Genomic DNA, 21,492 nt, shown 5'->3' on the forward strand with positions numbered 1-21,492 from the left:
GCTTAATGTATTCTAGTAAAGTTAGTCTGTAAACTAAGGTCCGTTTTGTTAGGTTGTTACAGCATTTAAATAGTTTATAATCTAGAAATAGACCGTGGCCATCTTAAGTGTGGGCATCATGAAGCCAGACTGTATGACTTCCTGGATTTCAGCTTTGCATATCTCGCACATGCTCAGTGCACAAGCAATGTAATGGGTTTTAGTCAGGTTTGCAAGGACTACTGGGAAACATGATGCCTATCCCAGAAAGTAATAAAGGTATTTACAAGCAACAAATTGAATAAAAATTGTCCATTCTGAACACTATGAGATTAGAGCATGCAGCACAGACAAACATAAAAAAATGGGTGGAACTCCACTTTAAATGCAATGAAACTTCAAAAAGGGTGTGGATGGATGTTGGATGTCACATTCACTGCTTTTTATATGTGTACTGTAAAGTGTTGTGCGACTTTGATATTAAGATAAATACAGTATATACTCGAGTATAAGCCGACCCGAGTATAAGCCAAGGTACCTAATTTTACCCCAAAAAACTGGGAAAACGTATTGACTCGAGTATAAGCCTAGGGTGAGAATGCAGCAGCTATTGTAAGCGGAAAAGAGGGTCTACAATGCCCATTTGCAGCTTCAATGTGCCCATTTGCATGCCTCACTGTGCCCATTGCAACATCACTGTGCCCATTACAACCTCACTGTGCGCCACTCACCTGGAGGATGCAGAAAGCATCCGTAGGCCTGAGTGCAGAAGCCAGGAAAGGAGGCATGCAGCGCTGGTGGAGAGGCCGGGAGTACCAAGATGGCCGCCGGAGACCAGGACTAGGCCGAAGCCATGGTCTGGATTTGGGGCTGACGCCGTGTGGGAGGGCACCACTCCGTTCAGACCCTCGCCCGGTCGGAAGCCCGTGGAGCAGGATCTACGAGCGGTGAGGGAGCCAGACACCAGGGGACACAGTGCTGGTGGAGAGGTTGGAAGGAGCAAGATGCGAAAACTAGGGCGAAGCCACCGCCTATAGTAGTGGCTGCCGCCGTGCAGAGGAGCGTCACACCATTCAGGTACAGTAGGTGACCACAAGATTGTGTCAATCTCGCTCCCTTTCTCGGCGAGATTGACCACCTACGAGCCCCGTCGCGAGAGCCGAGCCGGCTTGCCGCGATGGGAAAAAGCCGTCATAGAGGTGACGGGGATCCGACTTGGATTCCCGCCAATTCTAGCCACGGCGTTTGGTATGAATCATGGGGGGGAACTCCACGGCAAATTTTAAATTAAAAAAAACGGTATGGGTTGCCCCCCAGAGGCATACCAGGCCCTTAGGTCTGGTATGGATTGTAAGGAGAACCCCCTACGCTGGAAAAACGGCGTGGGGGTCCCCCCTCAATCCATACCAGACCCGTATCCAAGCATGCCGCCCGGCCGGTCAGGAAAGGAGTGGGGACGAGCGAGCGCCCCCCCCTCCTGAGCCGTACCAGGCCGCATGCCCTCAACATGGGGGGGTTGGGTGCTCTGGGGCTGGGGGGTGCCCTGCGGCCCCCCCACCCCAAAGCACCCTGTCCCCATGTTGATAAGGACAGGGCCTCTTCCCAACAACACTGGCCGTTGGTTGTCGGGGTCTGCGGGCGGGGGGCTTATCGGAATCTGGGAGCACCCTTTAATAAGGAGGCCCCCAGATACCGACCCCTCACCCTAGGTGAATGAATATGGGTTTTATCGTACCCCTACCCATTCACCTGGAAGAAAAATGTCAATAAAATAAACACACAACACAGGGTTTTAAAATAATTTATTAGTCAGCTCCGGGGGTCTTCTCCGCTCTCCGGGGGTCTTCTTTCATCTTCTCCGCTCTGCGCTGTCGCCTCGGCGCTCCCCGGTTCTTCTCCCGCTCGCTCTCCGGTGCTCTCCATCATGCTCCGGGACCCACTGCTAGTAAGAGAGCTAAAAAGAAGATAGCGGCGGACAGCCCCGAATGAAGGCAACGGAAAGCGAGCGGGAGAAGAACCGGGGAGCGCAGAGGCGACAGCGGAGAGCGAAGAAGATGGAAGAAGACCCCTGGAGAGTGGAGAAGACCCCTGGAGAGCGGAGAAGACCCCCGGAGAGCGGAGAAGACCCCCGGAGAGCGGAGAAGACCCCCGGAGATGGCTAATAAATTATTTTAAAACCATGTGTTGTGTGTTTATTTTATTGACATTTTTCTTCCAGGTGAATAGGTAGGGGTACGATGTACCCCATATTCATTCACCTAGGGTGGAGGGCCGGTATCTGGGGGCCCCCTTATTAAAGGGGGCTCCCAGATTCCGATAAGCCCCCCGCCCGCAGACCCCGACAACCAACGGCCAGGGTTGTCTGGAAGAGGCCCTGTCCTTATCAACATGGGGACAGGGTGCTTTGGGGTGGGGGGACCCCCCTGCCCCAGAGCACCCAACCCCCCCATGTTGAGGGCATGCGGCCTGGTATGGCTCAGGAGGGGGGGTGCTCGCTTGTCCCCACTCCTTTCCTGACCGGCCGGGCGGCATGCTTGGATACGGGTCTGGTATGGATTGTGGGGGGACCCCCACGTGTTTTTTTCGGCGTAGGGGGTTCTCCTTACAATCCATATCAGACCTAAGGGCCTGGTATGCCCCTGGGGGGGAACCCATGCCGGTTTTTCATTTAAAATTTGGCGTGGAGTTCCCCCTCATGATTCATACCAAACGCTGCGGCTAGAATTGGCAGGAATCCAAGTCGGATCCCAGTCGCTTCTATGACGCGCTCGCTGGAATGTGCTTTTCCTATTCCAGCGAGTGCGAGATGTCGGCACCATGTCGCCGACAATCAGCGCGATGCCGTCGTGCTGGAAACACATTCTCGGTGACAGGTTCTGTACACTGACTCGAGTATAAGCCGAGGGCGGCATTTTCACCCTAAAAAAAAATAAGCTAATAAGTTGGAAATGTTTTCGGTACTTGTTCCACCAAAATTGGCCACCCAACTGAAACAATATTTCTTGTTTATGTGGCAGACATATTCTCTTCCTATCTGGGCACACATATCTCTCCCGAAACAATAACATTTATTATAGAATTTTTTACATAAAACTCAGTTTAGTAAGAAGGAATCTCAACAGGTGGCAAGGTCTTCCTCTCATGTGGCTGGGGTGAATAGATGTAATCAAAACGAAAACATTTTTAAACAGATGCAAAGTTTGATTACAGTCTTCGTATGGGAACAAAAAAAAACATAGGTTTGCTTATTTTATCTTACAAAGATTAAAAACAGATATAGGCTTAGGTATACCAGAGTTCACTTTATATTTTAAAGTGATGTGGTTCGCCCGAAGAATGAACTCTGCATGCACGATAAACTGTGGGTTAAACCTGAAAAGACAAATGGCGGGACATAACCTAGCAGGAGTGCCATGGATCCCTGCAGTACGTCAGAGTCTGTTGGATTGGACTTCTCTGAAAACTCTTGTGACGTTGAAGACCTGGAACAGACTTAAGGGGACCTTTTACCAGAAACCTCACCTTTAGCCCCTCTGAGAGGATTCCCTGGTTCTCCCCTGATGAAAATATAGCCTACTTTAACATATATGGGATAGATGGAGTCACCAATTTTCCCCTGAAGGCAAGCTTATGCTCTTGGACATCTTGTGACAACTTCTTTCAAGTCAAAGACCTCATGCACACTGGTTTATTGTAAATGCCGTTTCGCCTGACAGAAGAAAATCTGTGTTAAAAATTGACCAAAGCTGTGTTTTTTTCAAACCAGTTTGAGAGTTTAGCTGTGCTTAGCGGCGTTTGGTATTTTATTTTATTGGCCAGAATTTTTATTTATTTTGGCCAATGAAACAAATAAACGCTGAAGTGCTAAACGCGCCTAGTGCTTAGGCGTGTTTAGACATATTTTATGCCCAAAAGCTCCCTCTCCTGAGTGCTTTTCTTCTGTGTTCAGGAGGAGCATTGACTGCCTCTAAACTCTGCTGCTCTTAAACTCTTCTAAAAGCCTATGAGTAAATGGACACATATAGGTAGATTCAGGTAGATAGGATTAAACTTGCGGCGGCGTAGCTTACCTTTTTTAGGCTACGCCGCCGTAAATTAGCTAGGCTAGTAATGATTCTAAATCAACTTACCTGCTAATCTACGGCGGCCTAGCCTAAAACGAGCTGGCGTAAGGGCGCCTAATTCAAATTGGTTGGAGGGGGGCGTGTTGTATGGAAATGAGGCTTGACCTCACGTTTTTTGCTACTGCGCATGCGCCTACATTTCCCAGTGCGCATTGCGGCTAAGTACGCCGTACGGGCCTATTGATTTCGACGTGGACGTAAACAACGCAACTCCCGATTCACGGAAGACTTACGCAAACGACGTAAAAAATTCGAACCTCGCGGCGGGAGTGGCGCGGCCATACTTTAACACTGTTATTTCACCTCATAGGTGGAATAACTTTAGGCTGCCTAAGGCCTTATGGAAACTACGTAATTCGACTGCGGCGGGCTGGCGTACGTTCGGGAATCGGCGTACAAGCTCATTTACATAATCTACGCCGGCCGCAATGGAAGCACCACCTAGCGGCCATCCGAAAAATTGCAAGCTAAGATAGGCGCAAGCATACGCTTAAACATACGGCGGCGTAGATTCGGAGTTAGGTCGGCTTATCTACTGATAAGCCGGCCTAACTCTTTGTGAATCGACCTAATAGGCTTTTATTAAGGTGCATTGAGGGGCTTAGGGCAAAAAACACCAAAAGCCCCACAAACATAAATTTAAGAGCAGCATTCTGCTACTAATAGCGGTAGGAAACATCTCCTTTCCCATATGTATAAACTGCTGATTTGTACCTAATCCAGCCATGTTCCTTACTTGCTTAAGCAGTGGGAAAGAAGTTGAGTTTACTTCCAATCAACTGCAAAAAATAATGGGACTCTCTCATGTTTCCTCTTTTAGCACCAAAACTCCAGAGTCATGTTACAAATTTGTTTCACAATGGTAGAGTATAAGACTCCCCCCTGCTTTGCAAAGATTTTTCCGAATCCGAGTTGTTGGAGGGGTTGTTATAAAGAGGGGACATTTCTTCATCTTTGGTGGATGAGCTCCAAAATTAAACAGTATTTGAAATCCATCTTACCATGGATAAAGTAAACTTCCCTTAAATTGATCAGGTGCATTCCTCTCCAATTCCTGATTCATGACATACCTTCTTCTATCAAATCATATAGGAACAGTGTTAACTGGCATTTACTGAATGTGGACAAATGTCCAATACCTAGGTTCTGGAAGCAAACTATTTGTCTGGCTATTGAAGATTGGCAGGATAAAGTCAATAGGGTGATGGAGGCTGAGAGGTGGGTTGTTACAGTGAGGAAAATAAGTATTTGAACACCCTGCTATTTTGCAAGTTCTCCCACTTGGAAATCATGGAGGGGTCTGAAATTGTCATCGTGGGTGCATGTCCACTGTGAGAGACATAATCAAAAAAAAAATTCCAGAAATCACAATTTATGATTTTTTAACTATTTATTTGTATGATACAGCTGCAAATAAGTATTTGAACACCTGTCTATCAGCTAGAATTCTGACCCTCAAAGACCTGTTAGTCTGTCTTTAAAATGTCCACCTCCACTCCATTTATTATCCTAAATTAGATGCACCTGTTTGAGGTCATTAGCTGCATAAAGACACCTGTCCACCCCATACAATCAGTAAGAATCCAACTACTAACATGGCCAAGACCAAAGAGCTGTCCAAAGACACTAGAGACAAAATTGTACACCTCCACAAGGCTGGAAAGGGCTACGGGGAAATTGCCAAGCAGCTTGGTGAAAAAAGGTCCACTGTTGGAGCAATCATTAGAAAATGGAAGAAGCTAAACATGACTGTCAATCTCCCTCGGACTGGGGCTCCATGCAAAATCTCACCTCGTGGGGTCTCAATGATCCTAAGAAAGGTGAGAAATCAGCCCAGGACTACACGGGAGGAGCTGGTCAATGACCTGAAAAGAGCTGGGACCACCGTTTCCAAGGTTACTGTTGGTAATACACTAAGACGTCATGGTTTGAAATCATGCATGGCACGGAAGGTTCCCCTGCTTAAACCAGCACATGTCAAGGCCCGTCTTAAGTTTGCCAATGACCATTTGGATGATCCAGAGGAGTCATGGGAGAAATTCATGTGGTCAGATGAGACCAAAATAGAACTTTTTGGTCATAATTCCACTAACCGTGTTTGGAGGAAGAAGAATGATGAGTACCATCCCAAGAACACCATCCCTACTGTGAAGCATGGGGGTGGTAGCATCATGCTTTGGGGGTGTTTTTCTGCACATGGGAGAGGGCGACTGCACTGTATTAAGGAGAGGATGACCGGGGCCATGCATTGCGAGATTTTGGGCAACAACCTCCTTCCCTCAGTTAGAGCTTTGAAGATGGGTCGAGGCTGGGTCTTCCAACATGACAATGACCCGAAGCACACAGCCAGGATAACCAAGGAGTGGCTCTGTAAGAAGCATATCAAGGTTCTGGCGTGGCCTAGCCAGTCTCCAGACCTAAACCCAATAGAGAATCTTTGGAGGGAGCTCAAACTCCGTGTTTCTCAGCGACAGCCCAGAAACCTGACTGATCTAGAGAAGATCTGTGTGGAGGAGTGGGCCAAAATCCCTCCTCCAGTGTGTGCAAACCTGGTGAAAAACTACAAGAAACGTTTGACCTCTGTAATTGCAAACAAAGGCTACTGTACCAAATATTAACATTGATTTTCTCAGGTGTTCAAATACTTATTTGCAGCTGTATCATACAAATAAATAGTTAAAAAATCATAAATTGTGATTTCTGGAATTTTTTTTTTGATTATGTCTCTCACAGTGGACATGCACCTACGATGACAATTTCAGACCCCTCCATGATTTCCAAGTGGAAGAACTTGCAAAATAGCAGGGTGTTCAAATACTTATTTTCCTCACTGTATATCTAAAAAGGAGGGAAAATGTCAAGACATTTGGGCAGGGTGGATGTACTTCTCTTATAAGATACATGGGAAGGATTACTAAACCCACTTCTACTTCAGTGGTTTGGTAACTACTAGGGACTACTGCCTACTTATTAAAGGGTTTTTTCGTTATATGCTCTCCTAAGGTACTAATTTTTTATAATACATATACAAATATATTCTATTTGGCAGCACTTTCATGGTTCCACATTTTGTATAGTTTTTACCTTTCCCCATATTTTAATTTATTTTAATTATTATCTTTATTTACTTTGATTTTCCATTTCCTGCATATGGATTTCACCTCATGCGTTGTAATGTTAGAATATATCTCTATTTGGAGCTTTATGCAAGACGCGCTTCTATACAATCTGAGTGTTTACTCTTTATTGTGCTAAATTCAGTTATCGGATGTATTTGTGTGCATTTGTAAGTGAAAGTTGTAGCAGCTCCACTGCATGTAATGCTTGGCAAAAGTTTATTCAATACTGCCTTTTTATGTTGCTTATTCCTATTTTGCAAACAAAACCTAGATTATGCAAAAAAGTAATACAATAACACAGATGTATTATTATTTTAAATACATGCAGCAATGCCTTACCACTGAGTTAAGAGGATAAGGGACTCCAATTAGAGCTGCCATGAGCGGAGCAACATCTGCCTAAAAAACAAAGCACATTAATGTGTTTCAAAATGAAAGAAAATAGATGTCAACAGTTATTCACTTATTACATGTATTTATATAAAAATATGGGAGGGATTTGAGACTTTAAACGAGGCACATAATAATGTGCCTCCATCCCTGGTTCAGGTACGTAAGAAAAGGGAGTTTGGGACTTTATATGAGGATATTGACTAGTGGAGGTTAGGTTGTAAAACCATTTAATTGTATGTATAAATACATAACAATGATGCAAAGATGAGGGTAAATTGAAGATAGATACTCAGATAAGACCACAGTGACAGTGAAACCTTGTGCAAATTAAGTTATAGTGGTAAACCACAAATCAAATAGTAAGAAAGAAAAGTATACAGAAACACCATGACCAGTTCCAAGGCACAAGACACAAAAAAGGAAAAAAAGTAGTTACTTGCATGAGAGCAAGGTGTTCCTGTGAAGTGCAGCCTATCCAAGTATGTGGTAAGAAATGTGTCCGGGGAAGTACTATATTTACACCCCACACGCATGTGGACCACCACCAGCGGCACTCTGTTAAGGCATGTGCGGGGAGGGGCCACCGGTAATCACCGCCGTAACCAAAACCTACATACCCCAGCTATGTCAGCTATAATGGAAAAACCCATGCCACCGCCATGATGCCTAGAAATTATGTCATGCGGGAGAAACGGTACGAGGAAACCCGCCCAATCCCCCACGTCCCCCCGCTCAGAAAGGGCAAGAGGATGAGGAGAAAGGGAGAGCATTCAGAGCACATCGCAGCTACCGGGCATGAGACATGAAGCAGCCCAAAATGTAGGCAACCACACCTCCCCAACAAGTTAATGCGATACAGATAATGCCGGGAGATAACATATCAGCATTGTAAATGATTATTCTTAGGAATAAAATTCATTTTATCACTTCCACTTTAAAAAGAATATAAAAAAAACTGCAGGCCTCAATATTTGACACCGATATGCTTTCAGTAAAAACAGGCAATCGTGAGGCTCAGGCAGAGCAAGCCAAGTTAAACTAGGAGAAAACATAAATAAACTTGCAAAATGATAATTTAAGAATAAATATAAAAGTGGTTCTAAAAGCAGAAGGTTTTTTCTTAATGTATTCGATGTATTAAAGTGTTACTAAATCCAGGGCCCTGCATTCATTATATCTGGTCTCCCACAGTACACAGAACATGGAAATGCAATTTTAGTAAATATAATCTGCTTAATACCTTTTCTTATCAGCAGTATATTGCAGTCTTGTGACTTATATCAGTGTCTGCTTAAAGCTTGTAGGGGGAATTGTCATTCTCCGCTAGGTGTCCTATGAGGCTGGAGGACCCCTGAACCTCTGTCTGGACAGTGCCAATTAGCCCTGTGCTGATCACTTGCACCCTCTTTAAAAAAAAAACTCTCTAGCAATGCACACCAAACTGAGCATGTGCAGAGTGACTCCAAAGGCTCTGTTCTATCAGGAGATGTATTGGAATTGGAAGAAAGAGAGGATCAGAGAAGACAGAATCAAACAGCCGTTTTACACAATGCTTTACTGCATATACAGACTAATTTTACTGTTGTGGGTTTAGTAACACTTTAACCACCTAAGCCCCGGACCAATATGCTGCTAAATGCCCAGAGGCGTTTTTACAATTCGGCACTGCGTCGCTTTAACAGACAATTGCGCGGTCGTGCGACATGGCTCCCAAACAAAATTTGCGTCCTTTTCTTCCTACAAATAGAGCTTTCTTTTGATAATAATCTGCGATTTTTATTTTTTGCGCTATAAACAAAAATAGAGCGACATTTTTGAAAAAAAATCAATATTTTTTACTTTTTGTTATAAGAAAAATTGAATAAACTAAATTTTAGTCAAACGTTTAGGCCAAAATGTATTCAGCCACATGTCTTTAGTAAAAAAAAAATTGCAATAAAAAAAAATTAGCTTCCTAGCGGCAACAGTGACACTAATACAGCGATCAGAAAAATGATCGCTTAGTGACATTGGCAATAGGGAGTGAAAGGGTTAACTAGGGCAGTGATCAAGGGGTTAAAACTTTATTAGGGGGGGGGGGTTACGGGGCTACCCTGGACCTAACACTAACTGGCTGTCACACTAACTGTCACACTCTAAATGCAGTGATCAGTACATATATGATCACTGCATTCAGTGACAGTGTGACAGGGGGGTGGGGGGGGGGTGATCGGAAGGGGTTAAATGTGCCTATGTGTACTGGTGTCAGTGTAGTGTTAGGTGCGACTTACTGTGACTCTTCTCTTATCTCGGTGGTTTAAAAATACCGCCGAGATGAGAGCTGCATCACTTCCTGCTCACAGCCGGAGCCGATGCGAGTGCCTGGCGGGCGCAATGACCACCGCTGGGCACCCACAATCACTCATGACCAGTTCTTTCAGGGGAGAGGAGACCGATTGTATGTTCATTTAATGTATGAACACCAATCTCTCTCTTCCCCTAGTCAGTCCCATCCCCCCTACAGTTAGAACACAGTTAACCCCTTGATCGTCCCCAGTGTTAACCCCTTCCCTGCCAGTGACATTTATACAGTAATCAGTGCATTTTTATAGTACTAATCACTGTATAATGGTCCCAAAAATGCATCAAAAGTGTCCGATGTGCCTGCCGCAATATCGCAGTCCCGATAAAAATCGAAGATCGCCGCCATTAGTAGTAAAATAAAAATAATAAAAATGCCATAAATCTATCCCCTATTTTGTAGATGCTATAAGTTTTGAGGAAACCAATCAATAAACGCTTATTGTGATTTTTTTTACCAAAAATATGTAGAATAATACATATCGGCCTAAACTGAGAAAAATATTTGCTTAGAAAAAAAAATGGGGATATTTATTATAGCAAAAAGTACAAAATGTTGTGTTATTTTCAAAATTGTCGCCCTTTCTTGGATTATAGCGCAAAAATTAAAAACTTCAGAGATGATCAAATACCACTAAAAGGAAGCTCTATTTGTGGTAAAAAAAAGGACGTCATTTTGTTTAGGTACAGCATTGTTTCAATCCAGCGATGTTGCACAACAGTCTTGTCTGTTCTGGGACTCTCCCTCCTCATTGACTGAGACAGCAGTGGGTGTCAAAGGCTCCTGCTGCTGTCAAAGTCAGTGAGCCATACATACTGTACACATCAGCGGCTCGGTGCCCCCACAGCAAGCTGCTTGCTGTGGGGGCACTCGGCAGGAGGGAGAGGCCAGGAGCGCTGGCAAGACCAGAGAAGAGGAGGATTTGAGCTGCTCTGTGCAAAACCACTGCACAGATTAGCCAAGTATGACATGTTTGTTATTAAAAAAAAAACGATAATATAAATTAAGCATGAATTGCACTGTCCTAAAAAGGGCTTTGCTATATTAAAGTGAACCTCTGCAATACCCATGCAGGGTAAATCAGCAGGATCCCCAACTCCTCCCCCATAAACCTACATAACAGCCCTAATGCTTAGCATCACAAGGGGGTAGAATGGGAGATTCTGATCATACACAGGGCTTCCATTGCCCGTTTCTATTTCTCGTTTTCCTAAACTGCTACTGTCACCATCAGGCAAATTAAGCAGCATTGCGTAAATGTTTCAACTTGATAATTATGGTATATAATTAAAAATGCTGAACACTTTTTTTATTCAATAAAGCAGGAACGATAAAGAGACAAAGCAAAAAAAATTAAAAAAGAAGCCCACTGAGCTAGAGCTTGAGACACTTCAAAGAAATCCTTTATATTTCAATGGAAAAGCAGCACAAATAAAAATCATACCACATGAACCACAACTACACAAAGCCATTAAAAGAAAATTAGGCAAGGAGCAGAAACCTGGACAAAAAAGCATAAAATAAAATCGATTTTTACAGGTCTACACAGGAAAAAAGAAATCCATCATCTATCACAAAGCTCACATACACACATAAAAATGGTATCACAGCACAGTGGCACAGCGGGTCCAACCCCAACTTCTAATCGCTGAGCTGTGCTCTCTTGCTACACCTAGCCTATTAAAGGATAAATTGAACAGCACAGACATCTCAGGAGGTGATAGCTACTAATATGCTGTCAAGTTCTGCCATCTAAAGAGACATAGAAAAATATGATCTACAGTTTCAGAGCAAGTTCATTTATAGGGGTGTAAATAACGTTTTATTAAAAACATTGTTTGTTATATAAAAATGTATACTTCCGCGCCACCAATACTTAATATGAGAGTAAGAATAAAATAAAAAGTAAACTGCTGCTGGCACTATAATGTGTTTGCACACACTGTGTATTTTAAATATAAGAAAATAGACTCATGCCTCGTACACAAGTGTGGGATTTCCGACAGGAAAAGAGGGGAAAGCCGAGAACCTGCTCGTCTGTCTCGTTCCCTCTACACTCGGCCGGTTTTCCCGACAGGAAAACTGCGATGGAGCAGCTCTGGTCGGGAATCCCGGACGTGTGTATGCTCCATCGTAGTTTTTCCTATAGAAAAACTGCCAAACATTACCGGGCAAAGGTCTGGTAAATAAATGTCAATAAATATGCTCATTGCACATAAATAAGATCATGCAAGAAATCTATGTGCCTAACCACCACATGTTAATGCCTGATGTGAATAAACAACCCTTTACACTCTACTCTTGCAATTGAAAAAAACAAAACAAAGTGAAATATAAGTAAAAAATCTAATTTTCTAAATGTCTAAATTTCTGTGACTCAAATTGTCCAAATTCACATGTGATTGCAAATTCTCCGTGTTCCACGTCAAATATCACACAAGTAAAATCACACACATTTTATTGTGTACTAGCTGGTGCACTGCAGATTCTCACATCTATAACATTCCCTGTGGTCAAGTGCGATCCACGCCACTCCAGTGCTATGCAAGATCCCTTACTTATGTGATATCACCCAGCTCCAGCCAATGCGTTGCGGCACATTTCTTTTATGATATCATTTATATGTAATAAGCATATTTATTAACATTTAGGTTTCTCATTTATGAATGTTATGTATAATAGTAGCTACACATTAAGAACTGTGGCACTGTTTTTTATATTGGATATAATTATGTTTTTTAATAAATATAAGTGCAACATCTAACACGGTGCTTTATAAGGTGAAAACAAAGCAGGAATATAACAAATACTATAAAACACATACACGTACAAAAAAACGTAATCAAAAACTCAGAAAGACAGTGTGTGATTTCATAAAACTATTCAATAATATCTATGTCACAGACATTTTTGTATGTGAACTTTTATATGAGACGCATCATATACAGGACAGTAAATATGAAATTGCAGTACTTGATGTTGGAAAATTCATTTCAAATGTAGAAAGAACAGAGATGTTAGAAAAACAAAGCTATAGTCAAAACACTAAGTTCTTACAAAATGACAATGCAATTTAATTCATTTTTAAATGTCTCCAGGTTTTCCAAGTTGGTCCAAATAAACCATTTCCTTCACCAACTGCTGCATTGGCTGTAAAGCCCTGTACACACAATAGGTTAACCAGAGGACAACGGTCTGAAGGACCGTTGTCTTAGGTTAACCGATGAAGCTGACTGATGGTCCGTCATGCCTACACACCATAGGTTAAATAACCGATCGTGTCAGAGCGCAGTGACGTAAAACACAACAACGTGCTGAAAAAAAACGAAGTTCAATGCTTCCAAGCATGAGTCGACTTGATTCTGAGCATGCGTGGATTTTTAACCGATGGTCGTGCCTAGTAACGATCGGTTTTGACCTATCGGTTAGGAATCCATAGGTTAATTTTAAAGCAAGTTGTCTTTTTTTTAACCTATGGTTAAATAACCTATGGGCCCCACACACGATCGGTTTTGACCGATGAAAACGGTCCATCAGACCGTTGTCCTCTGGTTAACCTATCGTGTGTACGAGGCCTTCGTGTTATATGAACTGAATGTAGCTTCAGCGACATACGGTACACAGTGCTGGGTTCCGGCAGTGAGACAGACTTCCCTCTCACACCCAGAATCAGGGCCGGCGCAACCACCAGGCGGACCAAGCGTCCGCTTGGGGCGGGCAGGTCCGCAGCCTGGGATGGGGCGGAAAGATGACTTTTTTTTTTTTTTATTGTTCAGAGGCGGTGTATGTTGTGTGGGACTCGCAAGCGGCGGGCGCGCTGCACACAGCCGCAGAGTCCGGTCCGCGGCGGCGATCTATAGTGGTTGTAGGCACGGCTCAGGCTGCCTGCGTCCAATAGCAGGCTCCACCGCTGCGGCGCCGTCCTCCTAGCCTTTCCCCTAAAGAAGGCGACGGCAGCCCCAGAGCATGGCGGGAGTTGTAGTTCTCCAACAGAGCACAGGCACACAGACTTCACTTGGCCCTCTGGTGCCTGTGCTCTGCAGTGACTACAACTCCCAGATTGCACTGCAGGGCACTCAGAGAGAGGGAGAACGTCACATGTTGCTTCTCCTGCTGCCAGTAGGGAACCAAGTCACCGAGGCGAGGAGCAGGTAAGTACATTTACTACACACATGCTGTCTGTCTGTACTGTGCCTAATCTCTCTATGCTCTCATCATCATTGTCTGTACCCTGTCAGTGGCAACTTTTGATAGGCACAGTGGCTGCAGTTGATAGGCACAGTGGCAGAATTTGATGGGGCACTGTTGCTGCCTTTGGGCACAGTGGGGGCATTTGATGGGCACAGTGGTTGCGTTTGGTCACGGTGGCGGCATTTGATGGGGCACAGTGGCAGCATTTGATGGGGCACAGTGGCAGCATTTGATGGGGCACAGTGGCAGCATTTGATGGGGCACAGTGGCAGTATTTGATGGGCACAGTGGCAGTATTTGATGGGCACAGTGGCTGCGTTTGGGCACAGTGGCAGCATTTGATGATGGGTTACAGTGGCAGCATTTGCTGGGGCACAGTGGCGGCGTTTGCTGGGACACAGTGGCGGCGTTTGCTGGGACACAGTGGCGGCGTTTGCTGGGACACAGTGGCGGCGTTTGCTGGGGCACAGTGGCGGCGTTTGCTGGGGCACAGTGGCTGCGTTTGATAGGCTCTGTGGCGGTATTTGATGGGGCACTGTGGTGGCATTTGATGGGGCACAGTGGCAGCATTTGATGGGCACAGTGGCAGCATTTGATGGGCACAGTGGCAGCATTTGATGGGCACAGTGGCTGCGTTTGGGCACAGTGGCAGCATTTGATGATGGGTTACAGTGGCAGCGTTTGCTGGGGCACAGTGGCGGCGTTTGCTGGGGCACAGTGGCGGCGTTTGCTGGGGCACAGTGGCGGCGTTTGCTGGGGCACAGTGGCGGCGTTTGATAGGCTCTGTGGTGGCATTTGATGGGGCACAGTGGTGGCATTTGATGGGGCACAGTGGCGGCATTTGATGGGGCACAGTGGCAGTATTTGATGGGGCACAGTGGCAGTATTTGATGGGCACAGTGGCTGCGTTTGGGCACAGTGGCAGCATTTGATGGGGCACAGTGGCGGCGTTTGCTGGGGCACAGTGGCGGCGTTTGCTGGGGCACAGTGGCGGCGTTTGCTGGGGCACAGTGGCGGCGTTTGCTGGGGCACAGTGGCGGCATTTGCTGGGGCACAGTGGCGGCGTTTGATAGGCTCTGTGGTGGCATTTGATGGGGCACTGTGGTGGCATTTGATGGGGCACTGTGGTGGCATTTGATGGGGCACTGTGGCGGCATTTGATGGGGCACAGTGGCAGAATTTGATTGGCAAAATGACAGCGTTTGCTGGGGCACAGTGGCGGCGTTTGCTGGGGCACAGTGGCGGCGTTTGCTGGGGCACAGTGGCGGCGTTTGCTGGGGCACAGTGGCTGGGTTTGCTGGGGCACAGTGGCGGCGTTTGCTGGGGCACAGTGGCGGCGTTTGCTGGGGCACAGTGGCTGCGTTTGATAGGCTCTGTGGCGGCATTTGATGGGGCACTGTGGTGGCATTTGATGGGGCACTGTGGCGGCATTTGATGGGGCACAGTGGCAGAATTTGATTGGCAAACTGACAGCGTTTGATGGGGCACAGTGGCGGCGTTTGCTGGGGCACAGTGGCGGCGTTTGCTGGGGCACAGTGGCGGCGTTTGCTGGGGCACAGTGGCGGCGTTTGCTGGGGCACAGTGGCGGCGTTTGCTGGGGCACAGTGGCGGCGTTTGCTGGGGCACAGTGGCGGCGTTTGCTGGGGCACAGTGGCTGCGTTTGCTGGGGCACAGTGGCTGCGTTTGCTGGGGCACAGTGGCTGCGTTTGCTGAGGCACAGTGGCTGCATTTGCTGGGGCACAGTGGCTGCGTTTGCTGGGCATAGTGGCTACGTTTGCTGGGCACAGTGGCTGCGTTTGATGGGGCTCTGTGGCGGCATTTGATGGGGCACTGTGGTGGCATTTGATGGGGCACTGTGGCAGAATTTGATTGGCAAAATGACAGCGTTTGATGGGGCACATTGGCTGCGTTTGATGGGGCACAGTGGCTGCGTTTGATGGGGCACAGTGGCTGCGTTTGATGGGCACAGTGGCTGAGTTTGATGGGCACAGTGGCTGAGTTTGATGGGCACAGTGGCTGCGTTTGATGGGCACAGTGGCTGCGTTTGATGGGCACAGTGAGGCTGCAATTGATGTGTTTTTTTCAGAATCTTTCAATTTGTTTGCGCCCCCCAAAAAATTTTTAACACCAGCCGCCACTGGATGGGATCATCATTGTGCCGCTTCTCCTTACTTGTTGAATGACAAGGCTTGTACATTCCAGTGTGGGCTTCGAGAAGACCATTGAATGAGGCTGACTGACGTTCAAACTGGAGGGCTTATTTTATTTTAAATTTAAATTATTTATCTTGCTGCAGTTCTGCTTTCAAAATGAATGCCAGGCAAACAGCTATTCACACACATATGTGAAATGTTTCATCTACCCAAAGATTTATAATTCTGTGCAGCAATTTTTGTGATTTCAGATTCCTCTGCCAGACAGTACAGCCAGAATGGTGCACCACCTTCTCTATTACCGTTAAGTAATACAGAAGTGTTATTTACCCTTTCCCTAAACCTGCAGACAATGAAGTAGCATTACACTGATAAGTTATTAATTGCGTTCATTCTGTTCTTTTCATGGCTGCGCAGTCTCTGACCATCGCCTGTATCATTGTCCGCACACATTCTCTGACCGTCTGCTGTATCATTGTCCGCACATAGTCTCTGACCATTTCCTGTATCTTTGTCCGCATACAGTCTCTGACCATCTCCTATATCATGGCCGCACAGTCTCTGACCATCTCCTGTATCATTTTCCGCACAGTCTATGACCGTCTCCTCTTTATGGCATGATTGTCTGTCAGCACCCTGTCTGTGGCTCCAACGTTTGATACCGTGTTAGCCAGGTAAGAGTTTGCTTGTCATTACCATTATAAAACAATCTCCTGTGTAAATGTCTGCACAGTCTCTGACCATCGCCTGTATCATTGTCCGCACACAGTCTCTGACCATTTCCTGTATCATTGTCCTCACACATTCTCTGACCGTCTCCTGTAGCATGGCCAACAGTCTCTGACCATCTCCTGTATCATGGCCGCACAGTCTCTGACCATCTCCTGTATCATGGCCGCACAGTCTCTGACCATCTCCTGTATCATGACCACACAGTCTCTGACCATCTCCTGTATCATGACCACACAGTCTCTGACCATCTCTTGTATCATGACCACACAGTCTCTGACCATCTCCTGTATCATGGCCGCACAGTCTATGACCGTCTCCTGTATCTTTATGACAGCGGTGGGCGGGACAATTCTGGACTGCCTGTCACGTTAATCAGGATATGATTGGCTGCTAGGAGGCGGTCCTAGCAGCCAATCACCAGTTCACAGAAAATTCAACCCGGCAGCTCCCGCGCCCCTGTGCCTTTGGTTCACGATTGTCCCGCCTCCTGCTCTCCGCTCTGTGAAAGGTAGGAGTGGAGAGGGAAGGGAGGAAAATATATGGAAATGTGATGGGTGGGGGCAGTGCTGTGTGTGTGTGGGGGGGGGGGGCAGTGCTGTGTGTGTGGGGGGGCAGTGCTGTGGGGGGACAGTGCTGTGTGTGGGGGGGGCTGTGCTGTGTGTGGGGGGGACAGTGCTGTGTGTGGGGGGGGGGTAGCTCTGTGGGGGGACAGTGCTGTGTGTGTGTGGGGGGCAGTGCTGTGTGTGTGTGGGGGGCAGTGCTGTGTGTGGGGGGGTAGCGCTGTGGGGGGACAGTGCTGTGTGTGGGGGGCAGTGCTGTGTGTGGGGGGGGGGGTAGTGCTGTGTGTGTGTGTGTGGGGGGGGGGATGTGTGATGGGGAAATACTGTGTGGGGGGGTATGTGATGGGGGGCAATAATGTGTGGGGGGATATGTGAAGGGGGGTGCATTACTGTGTGGGGGGGATATGTGAAGGGGGGGCAATACTGTGTGGGGGGATATGTGAATGGGGGGCAATACTGTGTGGGGGGATATGTGAAGGGGGGCATTACTGTGTGGGGGGATGTGTGAAGGGGGGGGGGCATTACTGTGTGGGAGGATATGTGAAGGGGGGTAATACTGTGTGGGGGGGATATGTGAAGGGGGGGCAATACTGTGTGGGGGGATATGTGAAGGGGGGGCAATACTGTGTGGGGGGATATGTGAAGGGGGGCATTACTGTGTGGGGGGATATGTGAAGGGGGGGCATTACTGTGTGGGGGGATATGTGAAGGGGGGGCAATACTGTGTGGGGGGATATGTGAAGGGGGGGCAATACTGTGTGGGGGGATATGTGAAGGGGGGCATTACTGTGTGGGGGGATATGTGAAGGGGAGGGCATTACTGTGTGGGGGGATATGTGAAGGGGGGTAATTATTGAAAGAAATATTTTTGCAAGGGAGGTGGGTGGCCGTTGGGGGGGGGGGCGCCAAAATGGAGCTTCGCTTGTGTAGGCAGAAATCCTTGCACCGGCCCTGCCCAGAACATCATAGAGTTGGTCTTAGTGGCGCTCAGCAGTTCATAGGCAGCTTTATATTCTGTGAATGAATACAAAGCTTCCTCTGATTGGCTGAGGTGGAGAGGCAGGCTGATGAGGTGACAATCTCAGGCTCAGCCAATCAGAAGACGCTTTGCATTAATTTGCAGAATACAAAGCTGCCTGAGCGCCACTCAGACCAACTAATTAAATAACTATTTAAAGTTCCAGAAAACCTGGAGATCAAGTTTAAGTAAGATGAAAATGAGGCGGGACTTAAAAATTATAACCCCTCTAAAATAGATAAAGTCCATGATTTATTTGTACAAAAAGAGATCAATTAACAATTATTCATGTACATCGAAGATCAGCAACAGTCGTTCAAGATCTACCCGTGGATTGCAGGCAGGTGACAGGTAGATCACATTCCCTTGGTTGCCAATCCAGGAAACCTGAAGAGGGGGCAGGGGGGGGGCACAGAGCAGAACTGATCGACTGTATTTTGCAGCATCTGAATGCCTGTTTCTCCCTCTACCTCCCACCAGAATACAGCTGCTGCAGGGAGGAAGATACAGACAAATCAATTCCACTAAATGCTACTCCCGCTGCCCCTCCTCTTAAGGTTTTTGTTCTTCTGTAACGTGGCCCCCCATGTGCTTCCTTAAACCCCTCTTGCCCTGCCGGTCTCCACCCTCTCCTCTACCGCAGGATGCTTCAGGATTCATTTGAGAATGGAAAGTAGAGAAGGGGCTAGTAAATATGTAATTTACCGTCACCTTCCTTATCTGAATAAACGCCGTCAGTAAACAGTACCTATCACTCCCTGTGTTTATTCATAACTGGAGCATGGTAAACTGTGTTTACTAAGCTTTTGTTTTTGGATGCCAAAAACCCCCTCAGCACAGAGTAGTGACATGTGTTTTATTATGTTTTTCTAAGGTTTCCTTACTATTTAGTTAGGCACCGTTAGTTAATTTATTTTATTTCTAAAGAAGTCCCAGTGATCTTTGATCTCTTTTATGTTGTTGAGATGGTTCTCCCACTCTCAAAGATTGTCTACTCCTGATGTAATGAACGATTGAAATTAATTTTGGCCACCCTATAGAGGCAATAGCAAAAACCAGTTCAACATATAAACATTATAGTAGGAATAGTAAGAATAACTCAATATCAGTTAAGTGAAACTGGTAACTTGATAGGGAAACGCCTCATACTTGAAATGTTTTGCATCAATAGCTTCATCAGGAGCTGGGTGAAGTACACAATATGTAATTGGACAGAATCAATAAAACCAAGGTGATATGATTCTGTCGAGCTTCCTGATGACGAATGTGAACATTCGAAACGCGTCGAGGCCTATGGGTATCACTCTTTTGTAAATACGCCACACAACTCTGACCTCCGCAACGGCATTGCACAGACACTTCCGCCCGCTGGAACGCACCACGGCTGAGGCTTGGAACGCATGCTGGGGAGTAAGCAGTGACGCTGGACAGGCTAGTGCCGGCTTGGGCACACGAGCATGTGAGTGTACTGTACAGTTCACGTTTTTAATGTTTTATGAATAAATCGTCCAAAACGTACTATACCATATGGGACTTTTCTTTTTCTGGGAGCACAAAAAGAACCCATAGAGAGTTGGAGCGCGGAGGTCCGGGACCAGCAGTGGGATCGCATATCATATGATTACATGCTGTTTATCTTTTTGGATCTGGTGAGAGCATAGCTAAATAGGAGGTGGTGGTGACACTTGTATTTAAGGTGGAAAAGTCACGAATTTTCTTGCAGCAAGGCACAAATTTCTGCACGAATTGGAAACACGCTTTGAGGACTTTGCATTAATGCATGATTATACTGGATTATTTTTTACATAGATCGTTTATAGTTTCGTATTTATTTATACTTTATACACATCATTGATTGTCAGCGCATTGGCGCTTCTGAGTTTGCGCAAAAAAAGGGAGTTTATTTTACATATGTGATCACATCACAATATTTTTTGGGGACAACGTTTGCATAATATATGAGTTTGCCTATGATTGTTACGTGTAGTTTAGTCATATTCATTTATTTTCCTGAAGTCAGCGCAGTAGTACACCTGTACGAACACTTATAAAATTTCACATAACTGCACCACCTGGTGGAGTAAACCACAACTGCAGCAGACTGATCACTATAATTATATTAGTACTTATTTTGTTTTTTGCGCCGGTATCACAACCCACATTATAAATAGCAAAAACCAGTTCAACGTATAAACATTATAGTAGGAATAGTAAGAATAACTCAATATCAGTTAAGTGAAACTGGTAACTTGATAGGGAAACGCCTCATACTTGAAATGTTTTGCATCAATAGCTTCATCAGGAGCTGGGTGAAGTACACAATATGTAATTGGACAGAATCAATAAAACCAAGGTGATATGATGGTCAAAGAGTTAGAAAGTGATGCAGGGGACCCACAAATGGCCCGCAGTGTCATCAGAGTGGAACCGCCCAAATAAAGGGTGCACCACTTGAGGCAGGGGAACCGTCAACATAGTGCAGAAAGTGCCAGGAAGGAGATGGACAGGGTCTGGAAAGGTTAATAGCTCGCCAGGGCCAACAAATGGAGCTAGAAAAAAAACACAAAAAGTCTCCCTTAAACCTCAGCAAGCCATATTGTCTACTTTACCCAGCTCATGATGAAGCTATTGATGCTTACTGAGAAATTACTGTGAAAAACACCACCTAGCATTTCTAGCTTTGGCCATCTTGAGTAAGAGCAGATGATTCAAGTAGCATTTACTTTTTAGAATCCAGGTGCCCTTCGCTCAGGCATGCAAACAGGAGGGCGTGCTTAGCTGAGAAAGCCTCTCCTTCTCTGCTGCAGATGAAAGAAAAACATAACTTTGGCCTATGCTAGAAAACAGGAAGCAACTGAAAAAATGTAAAAAATTGTTTAAAA

General features: G+C 45.9%; 1 protein-coding gene across 2 annotated transcripts in view; it reads right to left on the reverse strand.

Annotated features, from left to right (window-relative positions):
* Window positions 1-21,492, reverse strand: part of PIGN (phosphatidylinositol glycan anchor biosynthesis class N) — a 453,184-nt gene that overhangs the window by 327,638 nt on the left and 104,054 nt on the right. For both annotated transcript variants that reach the window (XM_040353586.1, XM_040353585.1), the window contains exon 10: window positions 7,562-7,621. In XM_040353586.1, coding sequence (XP_040209520.1) covers window positions 7,562-7,621 — 60 coding nt within the window. The remainder of the gene's footprint in view (window positions 1-7,561; window positions 7,622-21,492) is intronic.

The sequence above is a fragment of the Rana temporaria genome, chromosome 5, assembly GCF_905171775.1.
Source record: "Rana temporaria chromosome 5, aRanTem1.1, whole genome shotgun sequence".
NCBI lineage: Eukaryota > Metazoa > Chordata > Amphibia > Anura > Ranidae > Rana > Rana temporaria.